At 39.1% G+C, this 25,677-nt stretch overlaps 2 protein-coding genes and 1 long non-coding RNA gene across 4 annotated transcripts in view; 2 read left to right on the plus strand and 1 right to left on the minus strand.

Moving 5' to 3' along the window:
• Positions 1 to 1,689: 1,689 nt before the first annotated feature.
• Positions 1,690 to 6,383, minus strand: LOC121904634. The gene is made up of 3 exons (XR_006098264.1): positions 6,208 to 6,383; positions 5,944 to 6,026; positions 1,690 to 1,924 (listed from the first exon to the last, which is right to left on the minus strand). It is a non-coding gene; the product is annotated as an uncharacterized LOC121904634 (long non-coding RNA).
• A 948-nt stretch (positions 6,384 to 7,331) lies between these two features.
• On the plus strand, positions 7,332 to 9,630 carry tmem230b (transmembrane protein 230b). Its single transcript, XM_042421751.1, has 3 exons — positions 7,332 to 7,641; positions 9,008 to 9,130; positions 9,216 to 9,630. The coding sequence occupies exons 1-3, from the start codon at positions 7,546 to 7,548 to the stop codon at positions 9,354 to 9,356; spliced, it is 360 nt and encodes a 119-aa protein (XP_042277685.1). The 5' UTR covers positions 7,332 to 7,545; the 3' UTR covers positions 9,357 to 9,630.
• Positions 9,631 to 12,279: 2,649 nt separating this feature from the next.
• The window catches only part of igsf9b (immunoglobulin superfamily, member 9b), a 30,320-nt gene continuing 16,922 nt past the window's right edge, over positions 12,280 to 25,677 (plus strand). The window contains exons 1-4 of one of the 2 annotated variants that reach the window (XM_042421381.1): positions 12,280 to 12,504; positions 12,632 to 12,693; positions 20,697 to 20,792; positions 22,754 to 22,960. In XM_042421381.1, the coding sequence (XP_042277315.1) occupies positions 20,732 to 20,792; positions 22,754 to 22,960 (268 nt within the window). In that variant the 5' untranslated portion in view covers positions 12,280 to 12,504; positions 12,632 to 12,693; positions 20,697 to 20,731. Of the gene's footprint in view, positions 12,505 to 12,631; positions 12,694 to 13,197; positions 14,972 to 20,696; positions 20,793 to 22,753; positions 22,961 to 25,677 lie in introns of those variants that run through there. The other variant, XM_042421382.1, reaches the window with a different exon arrangement.

Consider the following 25,677-nt stretch of genomic DNA (forward strand, 5'->3'; position numbering starts at 1 on the left):
AGTCACTGTCTACCCAAAATGACTTTTCATTCAGAAATGTTTCATTAACGAGCGTCACTCACCTTCCAAACTGTCAACCTGATCCAAGAGAAAAAGAAAAATGAGTGGAAATATTGTATAAAGATGTCCTCTACTTAAAACAGGTTTTATGTAAGTGTATTTTCAGTCTTCAGTAGTTAATTTAATGACTTAGACCGTCATGATATTGCTTTCTTTGATGTAACTTCCTGTAATATTTTGAATAAACTGCAGGAACAGTTTGACTAAATATGAATCCTTTTTTCAAATCACTCTTTTTGTTTCCTGTAGTTACAATTAATTTGTTTTGATTAAATGACTGAAAGTGTTATGTAACTCTATAAATAAATGTAAAAATTCTCTCCTATATAGTATTATATATGGTTTTTATGTTACAGTTTTATAACTCTAGTGTAACTATAATATACAGTGTAATTATAAGTGCTATGAGTGCTACCGATGACTTTTCTTTCTAACATATTAAATCAAACTCTATATAGTTTCATTCTTCTTTCATTTTTCTTTTTTCTTTTGAACAGAATAAAAAATAATGCTCATATAAACACTGCATATAAAGTATATGCAGTATACAGTATATACCAGACCTGAATAAATGAGTGGAGAAACATAATGAATGCAGATGCTTCCACACAGGTGCACTGCATGGTACAATTAAGCAATTAACATCCAGTCATGCTCTGTGGCATGTATAAAGATGCTGCGCAGGCCCAGCTGATTCCAATTTTGTATGAAGATGGTAAGAAGAGAAGTGACCTTGAAAGAAGGTTCATCGTTGGGGCACGGATGGCAGGAGCTTCAGTCACAAAGACTGCTCAACTGGCTAGTGTTTTTAATGGGAACAGTGAGTAAAGTGACGTCTGCATTTAGATCTATGAGAAAGACATCAGTATATAGGGTCATAAATTGTGGCTGACAGCGCACATTTAATGACCGTTATGCTTGTGCCTTAGTGCTAAGCAAAAATAGAAGAGCAACTCTTCCTCAGGTGACTGAGAATGTCAATGCAGGACATGATCGGACTGTGTCAGCAAGAGCAGTCCGTCGACAATTACATAGATATATATATATATATATATATAGTGCATAAACCCCTCATTACAAAGATGAATGCATATTTCAGAGTTCAGTGGTGCAAAAACCATAGGCACTGGTTTACAGAGATGTGGAAAAAAGTGATATGGTCAGATGAGTCATCTTTCACCATATTCTCAACAAGTGGGCGAGTACAACCCAGTTGAACAGCTATGGGAGATTTTGGACTGACTGATTGTTAGACAGTGCTCTCCACCACCATCAACAAAACACCAAATGAGGGAATATCTTTTGGAAGAGATGTGTTCATTCCTCCAGAAGAGTTCAGAGAGTTGTAGAATCAATGCCAAAGCACATTGAAGCTGTTCTGGCAGCATGTGGCGGCCCAACACCTTACTGAGACACTTTATATTGGTTTTGCCTTTAATTTGTCACCTGTCTGGTATATTGTCTATACGACTCTCTGGTTTAACTGTGCTGTATATCGCTCAGTCAATACACATTTGTTAACGCCTGAGGCGCAACAGTCAATTGCGATTTATCTGCCGTTGCAATTTCACAAGGGACTTAATTATTCAATGCCTTTGCTTTTATCACCCCCCCCCCCCCCCCTTTTTTTTCATCAATTAAAGCTATGATGAAGAGATGAAGCAGAAACAAGCACTCAAACACACACACAAGCACACATGAATAAACACAGCACATTGATTTCTTTCTTTTTTTGGTTTTCTCCCCACTGTGGGCCGATCTTCAGTTGATCCATTTGGTATAGTCATTGTTTTCCAGTTGTATCCAGAAATGAAGGCTTTACCTCAGGCTGCTGCTGGCTCCCAGTGAGAGATGTTAAGCCGGTCTGTGAAGTAAACATTTGACTGTTTAAAGTACAGCTTCTCAGCACAATCAATGATGAGACTTTTATCTGCCTGCTGTGGGGAAAAATCTACTTCATCATGTCATAGCAAAATCACAAGCACACCTCTGACCTCTTTAAAAATACAATAGTTTCAGTAAAAGTCAGTGTGCAACCTAAATACGTGACATATATATTTTGTAAGCACAATAAATCGACCATTTTATGGAAACAAATGTCACATTTTATGGAAGCAAATGTAAAATTGAGAAAACAATTTTGATTGTTCACAGACACTTTGGTAAGAATTAACATTTCTGGAAGTTATGTCTCATTATTGTGCATGCACGATTGTTCTGCACTTATGCAGACAGACAAGCATGAATACTGCAACAACAGATTGATTACTATGTAATTATGCATTATTGCACAAATTAATGCAACACTGCAAAAAAAACCCACAACAGATGAAATACAGCAAAGTAATGAAACAGTGAAACGAAGCTCTGGTTTATTCTGTTTGCTGTGAATTTGCATCTTGTTAGAGTGTATCATGCTTATCTAAGACCTGTTGGAAAAGCAATTACCTGTCTGAGCTGCCCACGCGGTGAGGCGGGCCGCTGAGTTTGAAAGATACTGAAATCAATATCTCTGCACTGGAAGAAACATTTCCCATCATAGAAGCAACAACCTGAGCTGAACACTCACACTAATGTTGGCATTTACAGTGACATTCACCTTAATTACATATCAAGAGTTTTCCACTCCTATTTTCTGACAAAATCCTCTAAAAAATGGGTACCAGGCACAGTTCAAAACCACATGCAGACACCTAACATCATGCCGCACAGCACTGATTTGTTTGTGCTACTGGAAATTGGTATACAAGCACATTCAGAGCTACTTTACGTGTCATGTTATAATCACAGTCTCGAAGCCACTAAGCTGCAGTGGTTGTGCTCTTTTTTTTTACTGTAATAAACTGAAGGAAAAAAAGTGAGTTGACAATGTGAAATAAAGGTGATCGACGTCATCACGTTGATAAAGCTGTTCATGTAGTGTCCTGCAACAGTCAGCCGTCCACCCACACACACGAACGCAACTAACCCGAGTCTCTCACCTGACAAACAGATTAAAGAGGAAAAGAAAAACCGCTTCAGTCATCACTTGCAGTGGACAGAATTACAAGACATATTACTGCAACTTCCTGCAACCATCCTGTATGACATAGATTAATGAAGTGGTATATGAACAGAGTCCAACGTTATCACATCACTTCATCATCAGTTTTTTTTTTTTTATCACTAAGAAGCGCTCCTCTTGTTCTGCACCGAGTATGAGAATATGCTGTGATTTAATCAAAGTTGACAAATCCTTCTGTGTCTTCTTTTCCTCAGAGAGCTACATGATGCTGGTACTGATTTGCATTCACAAAAGGCAATGTTTTGATCAGTGTTTAATGAAGCAAGAAGTCAGCCATTAAGATGTGATTCTTTTAACATCTGCGTGATGTACTGAACGTGTCATCGAGGCAATGACGTATGTAGACTGTAACTATTTTTAAAGTACATCAGAAGACTTGTTTTCTCCTAGAATTAACAATTAGGCATTAAAAACAGAGAGTAACCCTTTGCACTACTCTATCCAAACCCATATTCCATCTACATACGTATCACTGCTCATCATACTGTACGTTCAATATATGAGCACTTATATAAGCAAACCCACACATCAGCCTAATGATTTATTTCTTCCACATGAGGCTCGACAAGCCTAAAAATAAAGAAATGATATTAGTCTGTGCAGGCTTATTTTAAATTTTGAAAAGCGTGTTGCTCAGCAGCACCTGTGCACCACCCACATGCCACATTTGATCATCTCTTAAACCGGGCTGGTTTAAAAGTAAAAAGCTGAACCACAGGGAGATCGCATGATGTTCAAGTGGTATAATGGGTCAACCCTTTATTGGGCTCCAGTCGTGGTACAATCTGCAATTGCTGTAATGAAGACAGACCTAATTATCTCAGCAGACAGAACTCCACTCAGAACAGGACTCTAATTATGGCCTAAATGCTGCTCTCTTACTGTTCAGTGTCATACCCAGGGGTTATAAGGGGGTGAGTGCTGCTGTCTTCTTGCCACGCAATTCAACTCAACTTAAAAACACACACACATACACACATACACACACACACACACACACACACACACATACACACACAAACACACACACAACCTGAGGGCTCAGTGTGCTCAGCTGTTCCGATGCTCCTCTATGCAGGCATTATGGTCTAGTGGCAGGGATTATCCAACATGACAACATCCTCTGCCCCCCTCTGACCGGTGACAGTCTTGTTCGTCATCTGATTAATTAATCACAACTCCAGATGTCACTTGTGCAGTGCCGTTTTGTGGAGTTACATTGCGCCATTGCGTATTTTGTCCCATAGAAACCCCAAAGCCCAAATCTAATTCAGCAAAAAGACCAAAAATACAAACAAGACAATACAGGATATAATATCTGAAGAGACAACCAACAATATGGGGCAGCAGGGTCATTTGCAGATAGATTACACAATCAGTAGTCCATTCATTTTGAATAGAACCAGTCAAAAGTTTGGACACACATGCTCATTCAACTGAATGGGAACGTCTGTCCAAACATTTGACCGGTACTGTATGAATGTGAAATAATTGCAGATTTATCCTGTCTTGCAGATTGTTTCAAGGATGAGCAGCAGCTAAATTAAATGTCGTGTTCCTAAACATCAGCCTGAGGAAGGGTAAGCGGCTTGTGCAGCCAAGTGACCTTGATTGTAGGTATTGAACATCCAAGTGACGAGACGGGACAGATAAGAGGGTAGTATTTGGCATACAAAGGAATATGCACCAGTGACGCAGCCTTGGCGTCGACTAATGAGTGCAGCCAACATGCAGTCACACAGCACAAAGAGATATGAGTAAAGAAACTGGCACATTTAATAAAGCCAAGGGCAAAGTTTACCATTGTTATTGTAAGTAACCGGTACATGGAGGATGGCAGCATGCACACACACAAATGTCTGCACAGTCAATTATTGCAAGAGGCATGGGTGGCTTATATGATGCCTTTCTTCTGGAAAAGAGGACTTATGTGGGAGCCAAATGTGCTCCACATTTTTTGCACTGCAATTTGCATCACTGATGCACTTTAAAGTAGCCAATAAAAGAAAAAATACATTTTTTTAATCCTCCTAAAGCAAAGATGAAATCCATTTGTATCCACGGTAGATTTATAGAGATTATTTCTTGCAGAGGTTTATATATATATTTGTAAATATGTATCAGAAAATTGAACAAGGAGAGGGAATATACAGAGCAGCACAATGCACGGTGATTCATATTACAAGCACTGCAAAAATACAGGAATATGAAACACAAATGAATGATTTTAGGGCTTATATCCCTCAAGAGAGCAATATCATGGCCTTAAACTACAACAATGCGACTGGCAGTCAAGGTCACTGGGCGCACTAATGATCACTCAAGACTCGTTCCCTGCCAACAAGTACTTTAAAGGCAACAAGAGCGTATTATTGATGCTGCGAGCACTTCTAATAAGAATATGCATTTACTTTATTATCACTGCTCATGAAAGGATGGTGTAGTTCCAGATCATTTACAAGCTGTGGACATTCATCCTTGAATGTAGAATGCACAGACCTGCCAGAAAGCTCGAATCACAATGAGACACTTTGGTGTGTAGCTTCAGGGCCACACAGATATCTGGATTCTGCCTACAGGAGAGTCTATATTTGTCTACGTATGTGACAATCCAATTTTCTACAGACTAGCAGGGCAATGTGAAAAACGCATTTGGAAAAAAAAGGGAGAAAACACAATATAGGGCTGCCTACCACAACAGCTTTAATTATTCATTTCAAGGAGACTGTCAGCAGATTTTATTGCGTGTTTTGTCTATTTCACGGTCAGTCATTCACAGGCCAGGATATTTGTGTGCATGACCAGGGAGATGACAATACCTGGCAGGGATAATGTGGCGTACACGAACACTTTGAAGGTGCTTCTCCCAAAGCTGAAACGTCAGTGATGAAAATGTTCCATCCTAAATACAATCAAATTATATGGAGCTGTCAGTATTATTGAATTATTACTTACCCCCCTAACTTCATCTGATGGATAATGGAAATCAAAGAGACTTAACTAATGTGTCATTTTTTGAAGGGAGTAGCTGATTTAGTGCGTTCTTTTGAATTAATGTTATGTTATTTTCATAGTGGACTCACGTTTTCTGATCTCTTTTATTTCTCTTCTTTCTTCTTAAATAGACATTATCTGATAGAAAATCTCTGTGGCTGAAAACAGCCACCAGAGGCAAACCCTCTGTCGGTGTTTCATCTCCTGTTACAAGAAATTGTTTCAAAACCTGCAGCCCGGACAGAAACTTTATCTTTTGAGCTCAGGAAATGAACATCCACACCAGGAGATGACTCTTCACACTAAGCGGATGTCTGCAGCTCACTGCGACCTGCTCATTTTACTGAGACTCGGCAGCGCCCTCTAGTGGTTGACATGGAGCAGTGCACGTAGATTTGACAACTTTGCTTTCATATGGATAATATATAATATGAAGCGATTTTGAGTCAATCTAAGAGAGTTGTTCCCACAATGCAATCTTGAAACCACTGTGTTGGGTTTTCTTTTCTTTCTTTCTTCCTCTCAACGTTATTGAAAACATATAAACAAGTATGAAGAACAAAAAGAGGAAACAAAGTGCCAGACAATTCAATTATGACAGAATAAAATAAAATTAGAACAGGAGAGAAGGAGGCGAGAAGCTTTTTACATTCAATAAAAACAAAATAGTACATAGGAGGAGGATGAATGAATGAATAAATAAAGGGGTACAGATTAATAATCAAGTAACATTAGTCAATATTTTTACGTGTTTTAAATACAGCTTGGGTCTTTGTTGCTTTTTTGTTTTGCAGCTTGACTAGAGAATTGTACTAGAGCTCAGAATCAATTAGAAATAAGGTAAAGTTTGGTTTTCTATTGGTCCATTTCATTTGATGTGTATGGAATTTGCCAAAAAAATTACAAATAGCTGGATTAAAAAGTTAACATAATAAAACAAGTCATTACCATAAAGCATGGCCAATTGACCTGTTTCTCTAGATAGAAAGTTTTGCATATCAATCGGAATACATACAATAGAAAAATAAGTGAAGATTTGTTTCTTTTATGATCATCGAAATCACAAGAATAATTCATATACAGTTTAAACATTTTCGGAACTGCTTTACAGTATATATTCTATGTAAACATTTAAATTAGCTCTTTCATTTTATTGATAATACAATATTTGTCCGCTGTGTTGAACTGATAATGACGCTTCGCTCTGCGCATGCGCAGATAGACCGCACAGGAAACACGGAAGATCCAGGTCAGGAGATCCGCCACCGACAACACCCCGCTGTGTAATCTCATCTGAAACTCGTTTTTTTATGAAGTACAGTCAGATCTGGTGTTTGAACTTCGATCCGGACGATGGCTGCCGTGTCGCCTCTGCTCTTGTAGCCGAGCTGCTGCAGCCTCATTGACAAACTGAAAACAAACCGAAGATGCCAGCTCGTAACGTTGTTTCTAACGGGGTACCTAACAGCAAGGTTAGGTACTCCAGGTTAGCCACTGATGATGACGGCTACATCGATTTACAGGTAAGACAGGTCAGGTGTCAGCAGAGACCCTGAGCTCAGTCTGCACAGGTTTCCTGTTAAATAGTATCCAAATGATCTGTGATGGATGTAGAAAGGCATTTTAATTTTTGAGAAGAGAGCAAAACAAAATCAATAAATGCTTTTCTGGCAATATTTCATTTTCATTTTCATAAAAACCTTTCCCAACAGCTGCTGTATTGTGATCAGAGACTAAAGGTCATAGGTCACATTATAACAGAAAATTTAGATTTCACTGGATAAAGATATAACTGGACTTAAAGGAGTACTCCAGTACTTAAACACTATGCTACCATAACACTTGAGGACTTGTGAGAAACAGATTGAAATACAAATGGTCAAAATTGAAGCAGCAGAGGCCAAGATATCTGACTTTTAGTGCCTATTGAGATCAGAAACTCTAGATACTACATTTCCCATAATGACATTTGATAGGGTCTTTCACTACCCACAGTTTATTTCATGCCTCTATCTTTCAAACTCTTTGCCCCCATTGAGTAACACAGGCTTTTCGTTATAAATGTGCCGTCTCCAAACACAAGCTGAGATAACCCTGATGACATCACAAGGATAATTTTCTCATATTTGACTAACATAATTAACAATTACGTCATTATTGATTAATCTGGTGATTATTTGCTCAATTAATCAGTAAGTCGTTTGATCTATAAAATGTCAGAAAATGGTGAAAAATGACAATCACGGTTTCCCACATGCCCAAGATGCAACCTGAAATGTCTTGTTTTGTTCTGGCCAACAGTCCATAACCCAAAGATACTCAGTTTACTATCATAGAAGACTAGAGAAACCAGAAAATATTCGCTTTTCAGAAGCAGAAAAGTGAGAATTTTAGCATTTTTTCTTTAAAAAATGACTAAAGTGATTATCTATTATCAAAATAGTTTTCTGTCAGTCAATTAGTTGACTAATCCCCAGACTTGACACAACTCCTCCAGAGACCCCAGAGTCACATTGCCAGAGTACTCATCATAACTAGTAAACTGAACTTCATGAGTAAATTCAGTGAAGTTCCCCTTTAAATCAACAAAAATAACTTTATGAATGTTCACTCGAGTATCTGTTCACAGGGAATGGAATGCATGACCAACACATTTACATCTTCAAATACGTGATGTGATGTGACAGTTTCATGGCTCATAAAGTCAACTTCCTTTGATAGAAAACATCCGTGAAGCAGTCACAGACTTTCACTTTTCCAAGAATTTTCAGTGCCTTATGAGCCAGACTAATTTTGCCTGCCTAGTTTATGAGTAGGAAAACAAGCAGTGCCATGGAAACCCTGCTGTGTTACAGAAAAGTGTTTTTATTAAATATTTCTCCTCCACAGTTCAAAAGGAGCCCACCCAAAGTCCCATACAAAGCCATCGCACTAGCTACAGTCCTCTTCATAATCGGCTCTCTGTTAATCATCATTGGCGCCCTTCTCCTGGCTGGATACTTTGGAGTCACTGTGAGCACTTTTTAAAATAAAAAGAGTTCAATATATTTGCTTTTATTGCATTAATGACTTACTGAAATGTTTCTGTCTCTTTCAGCACTCTGATCGTACCATGCCTGTCCTCATCATTGGGATCCTTGTCTTCCTGCCAGGAATCTACCACCTACGGATAGCCTACTATGCTTCAAAGGGCTACCCAGGCTACTCCTATGATGATATCCCAGACTTTGATGATTAATAAACATCACAGCTTGAAGCACAGCCTTTCTGTGCTTACATGCACTCATATGAGGTATTGCTTGTGCTGATTAAAGCAGTGATGGAAAAATGAGATTCTGTAAATTACCTGCATTGCAATTTGAAGGATAGTGATGTTATTCTCATAGGTTTTATGTCTACATAGGTAGTTAATGCCAGCCTGCTGTTAAGAAGCCAAAACACTATCAGATATTCTTTGATATGTATATGTGTTTTATTAGCTCAGTAAATTAATAAAACTGTAATTTCATGAATCTTTCTTTATTTGTGTGTTATTTAGATCATACTCAGAGAAACATTAACATTACTATTATTATATATTATGTTATTATTTAACCATCATACTCATTTGATTAACATAAAATGATGAATGTCAGATGATCTGAAATTACACAATGTCACTGTCAGCAACTTAACACTGAGCTGGTCTGACATCTGATAATCTGGGTATAACACATTTTATCTTATGATACAGTATATACAGGAATTCAACCAATGTATTAATATATATGTTTAGTAAAAGGCTGTTATTGGTTTGATACACAATATTAACAGTATGCTGGAGAGCAGAGGTCCCAGTTAATTTCTCCTTACTGTCCTAGTGCTCTTCTTGGATTTCTTGGATGATTGTACATGTCTTGTTAGATCTTAGTGCTGCATTTGACACCACTGACAATCACATCCTATCAAAGAGACTGGAACATATAATTGGCATTAAAGGAACTGCATTAAGCTGGTTTAAATGCTATTTATCAGATTGATTTCCGTTTGTACACCATAACGATGAATCCTCCATGCATGCAAAAGTTAGACATGGAGTTCAACAAGGTTCTGTGCATGGACCAATACTATTCTCCTTATATATGCTTCCTTTAGGTAATATTATTAGGAAACACTCCATAAATGTCTATTGTTATGCAGATGATTCCCATTTATATTTATCAATGAAGCCAGATCAAACCAATCAGTTAACTAAACTCTGAGCATGCCTTAGGGCATAAAGACCTGGATGACCTGCAACTTTCTGATACTAAACTCAAAACAGAAGTTATTGTGCTTGGCCCTGAACACCTCAGAAACACATTATCTAATGATATAGCTACTCTGGATGGCATTACCATGGCCTCCAGCACCACTGTAAGGAATCTGGGAGTTATGTTTGATCAGGATATGTCCTTCAACTCCCACATAAAACTAATTTCAAGGACTGCCTTTTTTAACCTATGTAACATTGCAAAAATCAGGCACATCCTGTCTCAAAAAGATGTAGAAAAACTAGTCCACACATTTGTTACTTCTAGGCTGGATTATTGCAATTCCCTATTATCAGACTGCCCTAACAAGTCTCTAGCAAATGAAGAGTCCTTAATCTCCATATGGTGTACCTGGCCTAAATATTGTCAAACAGGGAAGTACACACGCAATTAAGGCCTGGCATTCTGTTAACCCATGTCAAAATCCTGTCTACTTCTTATCTGTGCTATCAACTCTTAAATTTCACCCTATTTTGAAAGTGTCCTTGTGGAAGGCAGGGCTGCCACCTCTATTTCCTTTGCATGGCTCCATCATCATACAGGATAATGTCATATGTAAAATACATCACCAGTAAAGGTTGCATTTGTATAATCCTTTCAGGTCTGTGACAACCAGCTGTTTTGGTGGAGATCTTTAAGACCAGTTTCCCGTGTTCTCTTTGTTTTTACTAAACGAACCCATGTCAACCGCCAACCACAAATGACCTGGTTTTAGTCAGAACAGTTAAAACACTTTATGTCAGATATTGACTGTAATGTTCCTGGTATATACACTTTTATTGCCTTGAACAATCCAGTAATTTTTACACCTTGAAAATATACATTCAGTACCGTATATTCATTATTATAGGTGCACTCAGGACTAATGTGAAGAATGAAGCACAATTACTGTTAAGAATTAATTTAGCATGAAAACCATAAGACCTACTGTAGTAAAACTTATCAGTATGGGCACCACTGACACATAATGGGTGTATAGTAATATTCCAAGGATATAGTAAAGTAACATTCAGTGTGTCTCTTTGGCACCACACACAATACTTTAACATATTATCTTTTCTGCACTCCTGAATGCACTCTGCATCATTTCTGTCAAGTATGCCACTAGTTTTTTTCTTTATTGATATATGTATGAACAATTACAGGTTCTTCATCCACAAAATGATCATATACAAAATTTTCCTTTTATGATTTGCAGAAGAAAACTCTGAGCTAGAGGGATTTACAGTTCATACAAAGATTTTAAACAAAAAACAGATATTAATAGTTTTTGCAGCCTTTGGATTTGAGGGAAATCGAATGGAATCAATGTACTGTTTGACCTCCTTTGTGAAAACCAAGAAGTTCAGCTTTTTACCTGTAAATTTGCTTTTATGAATATGAAATATAGCCAATAAAATTAAAAGATTTGTTGAGCTGCTGAATTCAATGTAGGGTTATCTTCTAGTATTTGAAACAGTACATGTTTCCAAAATAATATAAAATCAATCAGTATGGCTGTTGATAAAGTTACACACGTTATTCTGAGTCTCACAAAGGGCAGTAGCAAAATAAAGGAACGGCAGTCTCAGGGGAACTACGACAAAATGTACACCTGATCAATATGTTTTCTTGATATTTTTTAAAAATATATGTCTTAGTTGTTTAAAATCTATGATTTTTTTTAAATTCCCTAATGTCGTTAGAGCTCTATTTATAGATGGACACTGTAGATTCATGAAGTGTGTTCGTCTACATGGTAAAAATACTTGGTTAAGGAAAGATCATGGTTTGGGTCAAAATGATCACTTGAAACGGGGTGTAGTCGAAAGTTAATGCTTCCTTGCAAATCTCGCGAGAGTTTCATAAATCTAGGGTTACCCTCTCGAAACGACCATATACTGTTGTCTCAGCAGCAGCAGCAGCAGGGAGACTACTGTCCTCTAGTGGTGATACAGGGTGCTTGGTACTGGATTGGATATTTTAAATAAGTCTGATAAACAAAACAGGGACATGAACTAGACTCCCTCGGAATATTGAAATGATAGCAGAGTTACTAATCTTTGAGTAGCATCCTATTCATGTGAAGAGGAAATCAAAAGAGGTGGTTCTGAGGTAAGACCATGGAAATATTTAAATGTTTCTTGATTCTTTGTGCAGGTGGCCCTTCATTTAAATCATAAGGGAAGTCATGTAAAATTGAACAAAAAATAACAAGTACATTTTTCTGTTATTCTGACAGAGAAAGGAGTTTAACGGCAGTGGACTTCAGTAAAAAGAAGAAGAACACAGCATCAAGCATCAGTGAGCTCTATTAGCCTAATATTGGCTAATTTGGTACACTACTATCAATAAAAATGTCATTTCCTAATAGCTAGTCGAGGGTAAGAAATAACTTTATATTATGAAATGGATAAAAGGACATTAAGAAAATAAGCTCATAACTCGCTCTTGCTTGCTTGAGCCGTTAGGTAACTAACGGCCAGGCTAACGGTTGTAAGGATGTAGGCGGGTTAGCTTAGCTAATATTCTAATGGCCTTACCTTAGCTTTTTGTGTAGCATTCACAGTATATTGGCGTTTAAGTTGTCGAAATATTCTTTGAAATTATAGAGAAAAGAGACGTTCTCATGATAACAACATTGTTATCATAAATGCTGTTATTTACAATCATTTGTGTGGAGGACGGGCATTTTATATAATTTATTAAGTTGCCAGGTAGGCTAAATGATGAACCTCCATGAAAGTCATACTGTCTTGAAGAGGAAAAATATATTTTTATACATTTATACAGTTAAAAATAATAACTCTTCATGATCATCATTACTTATATGTACAGTTATTGATTGCCTATACTAGTCCGTCTAGAAGAAGTATCAGGACTTGGGTGGTGTATGTGTGTTTTGTGGTATGTCAACCCCTTATTTTAAATGAAAATTAGAAACACATCACACCAATCTTCCTATTCAACGCTATAAGGTCGGTGTTTATTGTCTTCACTGAACGTTTGGGGATGTTTGCGTTGGATTTCTTGAGCATTTGCCTTTTGTTAAGATTACGATCCTCAGCTCCCTTTCCCACGAAAAGGCGCTTTTGTCTGAGGCGCTCAAACACCAGCAACATCAAGTCACACAGACTGCTGACAAAGTAACGGAAGTCGATCATTGTACCTTCAACATAAAGGCGTTGTTTTTTTCCCAAGCAGTGGATTCTCTCTGACCACACCATCATGCTCTGACCACAACTTGACACCTGGCTGTACACAGTTTCACAGCCTTTACAAAAATAAGTTTTAAAAACAACATCTCTGGTTTAATCATTGTTTTTGCAGGTAATTACATGTTACATCCCATGCTGAAAAATCTTATGTGGCACTAAATATAACACGGGAAGAGTATGTTTTGTTAATTTTACACTAAGGCTGCTACTAAGAATTACTGTCAATAGGCATTTTTCACAGCAGACATTTTGACTTGCGTGGCTGTGAGCTGGCATGCACAATACCAGGACCCTGAAACTGAAGTAGCTATGTGGAATTCAGCCATTATTATTTTTGATTGTTTAGACCTGTGCTTTTATGTCTGTGAAATTTCAAAGTACCTGAAGATTATTGTTGCATTTACAAAAAATAGCGAACATGCCCACCAGTTTCTGACATCTTCCAATTGATTGTTTTCTGCAACCAGCAGTCCAAAATATAAAGATATTCAATGTAAAACAATATAAAACCAAGAAAAGATGCAAATTCTCACATTTGAGAAGCAGGCAACAGCAAAATATTGGCATTTTTTCTCAATAAATGACTGAGAACATTAACGTATTGCTAAAATTGTTCTAAATTAAACTTCTGCTTATCGATTAATAAACTAATCGTTTCAACACCAATTGTCACCTTCACAGCTTCTGCCCGTTAGCAAAGGGGATTTATGATGGAGGGGTTAACAGGAAGAGGTGTGGTGAAGTTCCTGGTGACTTGACAAGGGGTCCAGCATTGCTTGTGGTAGGAGGAGGGAGGGATAATAATGGGAGGAGAGACACGGAGAGATTATCAACATCAGGGCTTTTAGAAAACGTGCAGTGTGCTCTCTTTCTGCTGAAACTGGCGCCTGTTTGATGATAAATGAGCCCTGTTCTACACATTAAAGTTAATTACAAACTCTCACTTATGATTAAAGCTACTTTCAGCAAGTTTGGACAAAGAAGAGTGCGCACATAGAAACCACGGTGCAGAAAGTTTAAATGGGCTGATGTCGGACTAATGAACGTGGCCTGGGTTAATGGATTTTTACTGAGACCGCAAAGTATTTTTGAGGAAGTTTAACCATAACCATGGATGCTGAGGATTCATTTTAACATTTCTTTTGATCCACGCGAGGACTGAGAAGAAAAATGTGACCACCTGCTTTTATTCAACACCGTCTTTTTATTTTGAAAACAGCATTTTTCCCCCCCAATATTACTTCACTCCGAAGAAGAAGAAATGAACGGCTGAATTTAAACTGCGAAACGAGTCTAAAAGAAGAGCATCAATGGATTGAAAGATTGTACTTGACGCTTCAAGTGGAAAAAGTGCCTCAAGCAAGGTAAGGAGCTGTGCATGCAGAGCGAAAGCATCCTCTATAGGCTCCATAAACCAATCCTAGAAAGCATCTGATTGTAGTTTATATATAGTCTGTTATAGATGAAGCACATACTATATCTGCTGGCTGGACTGAACTCTTTATTACATCTCTGTAGTATTCTTATAACCACTTATAGTGTGTCTCATTTATTCAACAGTACAGTGTCCTTATTGTCTTTTCTTTCTTGCCTTATAATATTCCTTTAGTTTTGCCGTGACATTAGTTTAGTTTCCCTGTAAAACGTACTGCAGTAACAGTGATGCATTGCGTTATCGCGTCTTTGTTTATGTTTTCTGTATCACATGCACCACTTGTAATCTCCGAATGAGTGTGTGTGTTTTTTTTTCTTCTCATACCAGGGTGAATAGGTTTAACACACTGTAATGACCCAAAAATGAACTCTGTTATCCGGATTAAAATAGTGAGAACAATAGTCAAAATAGTGTTTTTAAAATGTTTTTTATTAAGGGCTCCCCCCTTTCTGCTTGTGTCAAAATGACTAAGACAGACAAAAGATGCACCTGTTTGTTTTACAGGAGGTCTGGATGGTGGCACGGCAGACTGAGCATCACAATTCACTGTAGGGGTGCAGAAATAAATGGCTTGTAGCTTGGTGTTTTTTTATATGGACCAGTTTATCTCCACATGGTGCAATGTGCTGGGAAAAGCCTAATTTAGGCTGTTTTGCCCACAGGACTGCAGTCCCGTTGTGCTTTTTACATGATATACAGTATAATCCCTGCTCTAGTTTTTCATTTTCTTTGTTTATGTTTAGCTTATGATGAGTTAGAAATGGGGTGCACAAAGACAGACATCACTGCGTATGCCGGTAATCCCTTGTTTAAGACTATATAGGGACACTTTGTTTTGTCAAAGGTTTTAGTTGCCTTTCTTCCAGTCTGGTCAAAATACTATGTGGCCAACTGTGCCCTGTAGGCTGATTTATCATGCTGGAGGAAATTGATTGCATTGGGAAACAAATTATTCATGAGCTGAAAGTGGTTACTACAAATTTCTACGGAGTGTGCAGTTCTCTACAGTGAATGCATGTCAGTGCAAAAATACAGAAAAAAAGCAAAGAAGTGCACAAGTGGAGTAATGTAAACAAAGCTAAAGGAGATTAAAGCATCTAGTAAAGTTTAAGGGCTATGCAGCGTACCATAAATGGTCACCATTGTATGTTTTACATCTCATTAGTTGCTGTCCTGTCTGAAAGAGCCCTTCACTTCTGGAGAGTAACAGCTGTCCCTAAATGAAGAAATGAGACCTGCATAGCTGAACATTTTTAGCTAAAATACTTAAAATATATAATACTTATGGTCCTCTGAGGTCCTTTGATGATGTCTCTCATTGATCTCCAGGTTTTAAAATAAACCCAGTGCTGTGCTTTAACACTGGACTTCGGCCCTCGAGTTTGTTGCCTTTGACTTTTGACCCTTAATTTCCCTCAGTGTCATGTCTTGAAAGTAGCTTTATAGGACTGACCTGTTCCTGAGGGTCGAGGGCAGGGAAGGACAAAGACTAAGGAGTTAAAAGAAGCATGTTGACTGCTATGCTTTCATTAGACATACGTCATTCTCCACTCCCCTGACACCCCTGGGCTATATGAAATCATCCTGGTGAAAAAAACATATAAACCCTTTCATGTGTGAAGCATAAAGGTGATTTATTTATGTTATCTCACAGCAGTTTCTAGAGTGAGTGCAAAATTATCTTCCATAGTACCGTTATCCCTGGCATTAATAAATCACAAACATTCAATCATTGCACATTAGTCAGTATTGTTATACCCTGTGGCGTCATGCATTAGGTTACCAGCGATCGCTATGTTAATCCATACTGTATACAGTAGGCTTTCCCCCTCACGAGACTAGGGCTCTACTCCCGTGCCAACTGTGTGCCAAGCTCATTTCCTTTTGTTAAAGTAAATGTCAATACATTTACTAAATTGGGTTGCAGTGCCAGGGAGAAAAATCCATGAATTGATTCCTGTGTTGTGTAGGCTGGTCCAACCAGTCAAGGTTAGATTGATGGTTTACAACCCATTCCTGTGTTAATAACTGTGGTTCATATGTACTGTACGGGCTGCCGCGTTGTCGTTGTTATGGTTGGTTGCAAGATATTTCTGCCTCTGTATGACATTGTTCTGTGCACCTGTGAAAGTTTCTGCTCCAACGACACTTGTAGTTCTTGCTACAAGCTGGTTTGCACTGAAGCTACAGTCTGTCAGGATTAACGAGGATTACTAAGAGAGTAATGCTACTGCTTATCAGGCCTGTATCTGTCACTAACATCACTGATGGCTCTGCTGAGGTACTGAAGGATAACACACACACACATGCACGCTCACACATTAGGTCAAAAGCTCACTTTCGCTGTGTGAGTGTCAAAGAAGATATTATCACTTATCAGGTGTACAAGATAGATTGAAAAGACTACCTCACTTCTGTTAACTCCTCCACAGAGTAACTCATCACCAAGTCCACCTTAAACCTTTGCATTATTCAGTTTATGCCTGCTGATTGATTTATTCTGGTGTGATACAGAGGAGATGCATATGGAGAAGTCAGGCTCAACAGCTGTTGCAACTGACAGCTTGGAATCAGCTTCTTACTTGATTTCAATGCAAGAAAAATTCATCCATCCATATTTAATGAAATTTGAATTCTCTGGAGGGTGTTTTAGATTTAGGCTGAGGAGTGAAAGTTGTTTGTGTCAGGTTTTTTTATTTTTGATGAGACTGGTACCAAAGTTGTCTGCATATGTGAAGTTACTGCTGAGCATTGGGGATGAGATAACAAGCCTATATCATACCACTGTTGTAGAGGACCCAGTGAATTTTATGCCACATTTGTTTTACTGAGTCAGGATCCACGTTGCTCTTTGCTGGCTGTGGCTCGTGTCCTCCAAAAAATGTGGACAACACAACCTACCAGTTTTAAAGCAAATAAACCAGCCATGTTATCTCCTTCCGCATTGGTGGAATCCCAGAAAGCACAATAATCTGGAGTGTTTTGTGACTTGATTTACCAGTGATTGATCACTGCACAGCCAGATGACAGCGTGTCCTTGATTTGTCTCACCAATTTGATTTCTAATTCAATTACACTATTAACACTCGGAGCAGCAGGTCAGGATTAGTCTGGGTGTTACAAATGTACCGTCCAGAAGGCTAAGACATGACTAGATCCAAAGCAATTTGTGTCAATGAAATCCAGTGAAACATTGGAACAGTTAACACTGTCTGCACGCGTGTCACTGAGCTAAGTGTCTTGCTGTGAGGCAGGTGTTCAGCAGATGTATTAACTCTGTTTTTGCCAGACTGGCTTTTTTGTGTTGTCACTATTTTTTTGTTGTCCAAGTAATCACACAGTGTCAAGAAACACTAAAACTCAATCTTTATCTCATAGGGAATGACCGGCCTATTTGCACAATGCCAGTTTTGTTGAGAGAATATTATGATGTATTCAGTAGTATCACTGTCTTTCAATATAGTTGTGTGCGACTTGCAAACAGTTGTGAATTAAGTCCACTTTCTCTTAGATACCCTTGTGAGGAGATTAGTCTGAAGGAGTTAACCCTCTTTCACATACACAAGTATGCTCGGTGCATTCCTCACTGTTAAACAGGAGCTGTAGTCCACAGTTAGTTTTTCTTTGTAAGTTAATTAAGAGATCAAAATCATAATTGCTTACAGGTCTGCAAGTGCTATGGCCACATTTCAGTGAGGTAAATGGCAAAAGAGACTTTCAGCTTCTTATATCTTAAACATTTGGGCTCTTTTCGATGTCTTCTCTGTGTACATGTCAATTTAATGGCCTCTTGCTTTGCTTTGCTCTGCTCTGCTGCCTGAGGAAATAACCTGGTTGTTTTCCGCCTACACCTGCACCTGCAGACAAAGCCCCCTCCAGGCTTCCTCTGTAATATGTCGGCTGTTTATGGGTGCAGCCCTGTCTGTCTGTTCCCACAGGCCAGTCATATATTCTGGTGTTGAAGCAAAGCAGGCAGACAAGATTTGTTATGTCCTGAGGTTGTCAAAAGTTACTTGAGGTCTAGAACTTTAAATACATAATAGGATTTGCTCATTACTTTCACTGTCATGTCATTGGATGATTGTAAAGACTGCACCTAAGATGATGCAGTGGTTTACATTCACTCCCATCCTTATTTAACTGCTGGAGGTGACACAAATTATTCAGCTGAAAAGATTTATTTCTTTATTTTTTGAATCCATTATAAGAGACCTTTTTATTTTGAAACCCCTACTGGGCGAATAGTGTTTGCTCAGGGGGGAGTAATCCTTTCCTGTTTACAGACATAGCAGTGAAATGATTGATTCTGTCATGTAAAAACTACCAACCTGGAATATTGCATATGGCTTTACAACCCTTCCTTTTTAATTTTGTTTGTTTCCTCCGTAGTGCTTTTGTAACCTTGGTTTTATGTCTTTCTACTTACTTGACAAAGGTGCAGCAGGAAAGTTATTACAATGCTTCATGGCCAGCCCAAACAGCAACAGTCCTATCCCTGTGTGGGTTAAGTGCAAGGCGATAAATGCATCTTTGTGCTGTTTTATTTTGGGCTATTTGTTTACTCAAGAGCAAACTTTGCTGCTAAGAGTCTAAATGTGTCCGGTGCATGACTCAGTTATCCTTCGCTTCTGCTGTTCTCCTGTGGTTATATCAGTACTTAATATCCAACACCTACCTGCTGTCTAAGAATAGCCTCCTTCTTATATTACTTAAATGAACTTAAAGTAATAAGCTGGTATTAGGGGTACTGAATGGAGTGACTTAAGGACAGGGTGGGAGGTCCTCCATTATGTTTGAAGGGCAACAACTTAAACTTGTGCCTCCAATCCAATTTGAGGTGGAGGGCCTCATGAGTTGCTGCAGCTGTTTGCATCGTTCAGACTGTGAAGTAGGCCCACAGTTTGTGCAAGTCTTGTTTGTGGGGCTCATTAGAAGATGAAAATCAGTGGATCGTACTGGTATGCTCGCATGTGTTGTTTGTGCATTTAATAGTCAGGTGAGCAGCACCTGCTGCCGTCAGCTGGTTGACATATACTGTACTTGAAGCAGTCTTGTTTTCATTGTATTTGAAGTGCCTTGTCTAAGTCTATTTTTTGGCAGTTAAGTTCTTTTTTTAAGTGTTTGTAATAAGATAACATCTGGAGTCAAGAAGACACACCTTTCCAATACTGTTTGTGCTACCTGTCAATTGTTGTTGGCCTATTTAGAGTGAGACGAGACCTTCTGGATGAGCTGGACCAATCACAAGCATCAGGTTAATCTGTACATACACTTAAAGCCTTGTACAGGTCTTCTCTGTGGACAAACACTTACACACTGGTGTATTCAAGCAAACACGATGCAAACTCTAAGCACTCTCATGCCCTACTGTCTATTTGTAGCATGTGTTGGAATAGCTTATTTGACTTAATCCAACCACAGCCCAGACATGCAATTTTCCCAAGGATTAAATGTTTTCAAAGAATACAGTCATTTATTAACCAAGAAGCATCTGGAATGTGGTGTAGTTCTTGGATTATGAGTTGATGTTAACTAGAGGGATTATATTTGTCTGAGTGGGGATGTGAGGGATGTCCTTATGCAGCGATGACTACGTAAATGGTACAGTAGCGTTCTGTTGAACAGTAAATGGGATGTGTGGTCTTTTCCTTCAGGTTGGGAGATGTGTAAAGGAGTGTGACGGACGGCCATGGGACTGGAGAGACGGTGGCTTCAGGCTGTCACCATTGCTGTAGCCATCTGTCTGCTAAGTAAGTATGCTAATGCAAATATGGATACATTGCATACATTTCCATAATTCATGAATGTCCTTGTTGAACTTTTAGTGTTTTGCAAGTTGTTACATACTTTTCTCTATCCTAAGACATTTCAAGACTAGTCATCCAAAGTCGGTGGAACTGTCATCTACATGCTGTTGCACGCAGTTAAACAAAGAACTAGAAGATTATAAAGAATTATTAAGAAATTGTTTAAAAATGTGAAGAAACACTTATATACTAAATCCTATTCTACAAACACACCATGATCATCATTAAAGAAACAAACATTTTATTGTAGTACATTACTGTAACAGCAGTGCAGGTTATGTGCTCGACATATGTAAAGAAGACCTTGACATGTACAGTACAGATTAACTGTGATGAAAATCAGTTACAGTATGTTGGATCACAGTTACGTTATCATGCCACTAATATTGCAATATAGTATGTCACTGTTTGTCATTGAAGACTTATTTTAAATCACTTTCACCTTTTTGCATAACATTATTACAGTTTTTAGCAAACTTTTGCTACTTTTAAGAAGGTTTTACAAAGTGTATTCGGAGTTCAACAGTGTGCTGTTAGTTAGTTATGCACTGTTTTAATGGTCGCTGGTCATGAGTGAAAATGGATTTAGACTGAATTCAGGCAAATAATTGCTGGAAATTGTGCAAAGCAATGGAAAACCATTAGCACTTTTGGCCAACAAAGAAGGGAAAATTATATAGAAAAGGGAAATCATGCATATGTATATTTACTTTACTTGTTTCATTTCATATACTGTATATTTAATTTGCTTTTTGCAGTTGGTAAAATGATCAGTTGTTTTCCCTCCATTTGTCTGCCATTTGTTTGCATTGCGTCACCAAAAGTCCAGTGTTTACCAACATCAGCAAGACCTACGTCCCTTGCAATTGTAAAACATAGCAAAGCAGTTGGCATATGTTGCCGTTTAGCTGCCTACGTACAGTTTGAGCGACACCATGAGGAATCTGGCACAGCTCCCATTGCCTTGTATTGGAGAAAGTAAAGAGGAGGGGTTACAGCACTGACATGAGTGGACGACAGAGAATGGGGCCAAAATCCAACTTAAATAATATCTCTGGGAGTAGATTTAGATCAATCTGGGATTTATACTACCCCCAACCCTAGGCATGCTTCTGTGTGTGTGTGCATGTGTTTGTGAGGGGGGGGTGGTAGGATTGATTGTGCTGGTCCGCAGACCATGTGTGGACCCCAGGGGGTGGTGGGAGGTCGGCTGGAGAGAGCACAGAGAGGCCTGCTGCCCTGTATCAGAGTATCACCAGCACCCCCCCTTCTGAGATTAAAGTAATCACCAGGCCAGATGAGTAGCAGAACAAACACTGGCACCCAGTTGCACACACACCCACGTGAACACATGGCAGCAAGGGAGAGGAGATAGAGAGGAGAGATTGCTCCAGGTGTCACTAATGGGATTGCAGTTTGTTTGCAGGCTTTGCAGCGATACGATCTTGTCACCAAATGGCGTATCGTTGTTTTACATGCCCTTTAATAGCCCAGCTTTTAACATGGAACACTCTGGGGAAGTCATAGTCACTGGCCGATCCAAGCTCCAGTTCAACATAAGTATTTATGCATCAGTTGTTTCTTCTCTCTCAACCTTTCAACCTTTCTGTCTTGACTTCTTGTTGCCTGTGTGGTCAGTCTCCCTCCTCCTACATATTATGAGCTGTTCTCAGCATGGCAAACAATTTTCACTGGAATGAATCACCAAAAAAAATTCCACAGAGGATAATCCAGCCTCTCTGGCAGCCATAACTCTCTTTAAAAGGCTCATATTTCTCAGGCCCTTATAGCTCCTATGATATATGTGTTAATTCACATTTTTACTGTTTATTGCCTCCTGTGCTATCAGTAAACGTCCAGAATAACATGTGCTTTATCTTGGTGATATGCTAATGTCTTTACAGGTGTGTCTCAAGGTGTGACTTCACTGGTTCGTGCCCGAGAGGGGAGCTCTGCAGAGCTGGGCTGTGATCTCACTCCTACATCTAAAGAAGCCACCACCCCAAACCTCTTTCCTCTACATGTGGTGGAGTGGGTGCGCCTCGGTTACAACGTTCCCATCCTCATCAAATTTGGAGTGTATGCTCCTCGTGTTCATCCAAACTACAAGGGTAAGAGTTACTCAGATGTGTTCAATCACACACTCCATTCAAAAAAGAAGAAAGACTTGTACCTGTAATAACATATGTTACTTGACTGGAGCTTCAGTCGCTTGAAACAGACGTGTAAGACTCCATAAGCTTTGTTTGAATCTTTTGACCATCGTTTTAGTGATTTGACTACACACAAACCCTAACGTCAGCATCAAAAACTTTTCTCAATTGGGCAAAGAAAAGCTGCTGTCCTAACATTTTGTTTCTGAAAGGAGTAAAAAGACTGACTACCAATTTGACAGACATCTTTAATAACAGTCTACCGGATTTTAGTGAGGGGAGAGGAGGTGGCAACTTTTCTCTTTTACGTTACGTTCATGTGCCCTGTGTGGGCAGAGGCAAGCATACAGGGGTAACAACAGTATTTATAAAGACTTGGGTAGGGGAAGTTTGAATGAAACAATACCCCAAATAGGTAATCCAACCAAAACACAATTCCTGTAATTACTGTGGATGTTCAGTCTGTGGGTTTTCAGTCTGCTGCAGTAGTGCAGGGAAAAGGGGAAGGGCGAGAATGGATGTGTTTTAATGGAGGCAGTTAAAGGGGGGGTGGGGTAGCTGAGCAAGAATAGGGGGGTACCAGTAACGCGGTGCATGGGGGGATTAAGAGTGTAGGTGGGGGCTTGGTGGTCTGATGACAGTGTTTTATTAGTATGCTGAGGGGTGACCCAGTAAGGGGAGATTGTTGTGCTAGAAGGAGGAAGGATGAAGCATAGGGAATAATGGGAGTTTTCTTGCTGGAGCCCTATAATCCTGTCATTGTCTACCAGAGCACAAAAGACAAAGAGGGGTATCACAAGCTCCCCTTGCTTTGCAAACACCAACAGGACTACTAGGACACCCAAAATCCCATACTGTCCCAACTAGGTCACTGAAATGTACAGGGACCCTCACTTAAAAGACCTCTGAATTTGTCCTATTAGAACTAAAAATGAAATGGGCCCCAACTAAAAATGAAAGCCTCTCCAGTACCGTTGCAAACGCCTCTATGGAATAGATAAATCACTGAGGAGCCACACTGAATGTCGACAGTGGCAGAGCCATAAACAGGCTCCCTCCGCCAGGCAATTGGGCTACATGTGTCTGGCATGTTAACCCTGCTGTATGCCGTTAACCATGTCATTGTTTAGGGGCACTCATCTGATGCACAAGCAGCTATAATGAAGTAAACAACACTGCAGAGTTGTAGCTCTGAGTACTGGAGCCCTGTTTGGGATGTCCCGATATTTTGCCTTATCCAGCCCTTGTGTGTACTTGTCTGGTGTAAAGCCTGTCTGCCTCAGATCCTCATATCTCCCCTCCCACTGGAGGCAGATGGTAGCTTGTGAAGCGTGTCAGTGCTGTAGGTCTAATGTATTCTACCCTCAAATTAAAATGTTGGGGGATTTCAGATTTAACCACAAGACACAAGTAGGCGACAATTTCCTGCTCTTTGTCTTGGCTTGTCTGAGATCAGGAAGAAGAGAGATCAAGAAACAGTTTCAAGAAAATGAATTATGGGCATTGCAGAGACCTGTACTGCCGCTCAGGGCTGGTTGGATTTACAGCATAATGACTGCTTCCAATAGTGCTAAGTAAGGTATTAGACTTGAATATAATACTAAATCTAAGTGTTCTCATGTCCTACCTTTGATGGCCTCATTGCATTGCAAATGCCACCTGAAAGAAAAGTCTGAATCAAGGTTCATGTTTTTGTTACATTACATTTGATCCAGTTAGTTTCAACGTGATGTCAATTCAGCAGGTAGCCCTCTATTGTCGTTTGAATTAATGGAGAAAAATGAATGAACAGATTAATCTTGTTGCCACTATAATAATAATATTATGGCATTACTACCAGTTTAGTGTGACCAGTGCCAGTAATAATGCTGGCACTGGGCATTGGTAGACACACTTGAAGTTGAAGCTGGGGAAGACTCCACCAGCTTAATGGGTGAGCTTGTTGGGCGAGTGCCCAGAATGCTCTCCAGGTCGTCATAAAAGGAAATTTTCCTTCTCATCATTGGTCGACGCACCGCTTTTTCTAAAGGCATCGTGTACCTTTGTATACTGCTGTTGCAGTTTCTTTATCTTGTGGTGGCATTGCTCTCCTGTCCTCTCTTATCCTCGCTCTCTCATCTTCTGCAAAAATAACTGGAAAGTGTCGGCATTTTTGTGAGTTTTTTCCAGTGTACTTTTTATAACCTTGTTAGACCATATTTCAATTAAAAATTTGGTCTCCTCCTCTCCCCATGTGTTACTGCGGCTCATTTTTCCTTTTTCTGGTTCTGATGATCTTCCTGTAATTGGTCGGAAGGACTGAACCATCCATCCAAAAAATGTTTTCACACTAGAAACTAACTGAACCATGGTTCAGTTTGATCCGTACCAAGGTTTGGTTGTTTGGTCCGGACCATGGTCCTGGGGAGGTTTCACACCTGTAATTTTGGTTCAGATAAAACTGAAAAGTCCAAAAGTACATGATGTAGGTGTGAAAGGGCCCTAAAATAAAACATAAAAGCATTCACAAATGCTATCTGTCCTCAGTCTGCTGCTTTGTCTCAAGCTCACTGATGCTATTAGCCATTTTTAGAAACTGACATGAAAGAATCAGAGCGAGTGATATCTAAGACGACTATTTCAGTCGCCCATTAAACAGTATTTTTTGATATGATATCAGGTGTATTTGAGATTGC

Source organism: Thunnus maccoyii, chromosome 9 (genome assembly GCF_910596095.1).
Source record: "Thunnus maccoyii chromosome 9, fThuMac1.1, whole genome shotgun sequence".
NCBI classification, from domain to species: Eukaryota; Metazoa; Chordata; class Actinopteri; order Scombriformes; family Scombridae; genus Thunnus; species Thunnus maccoyii.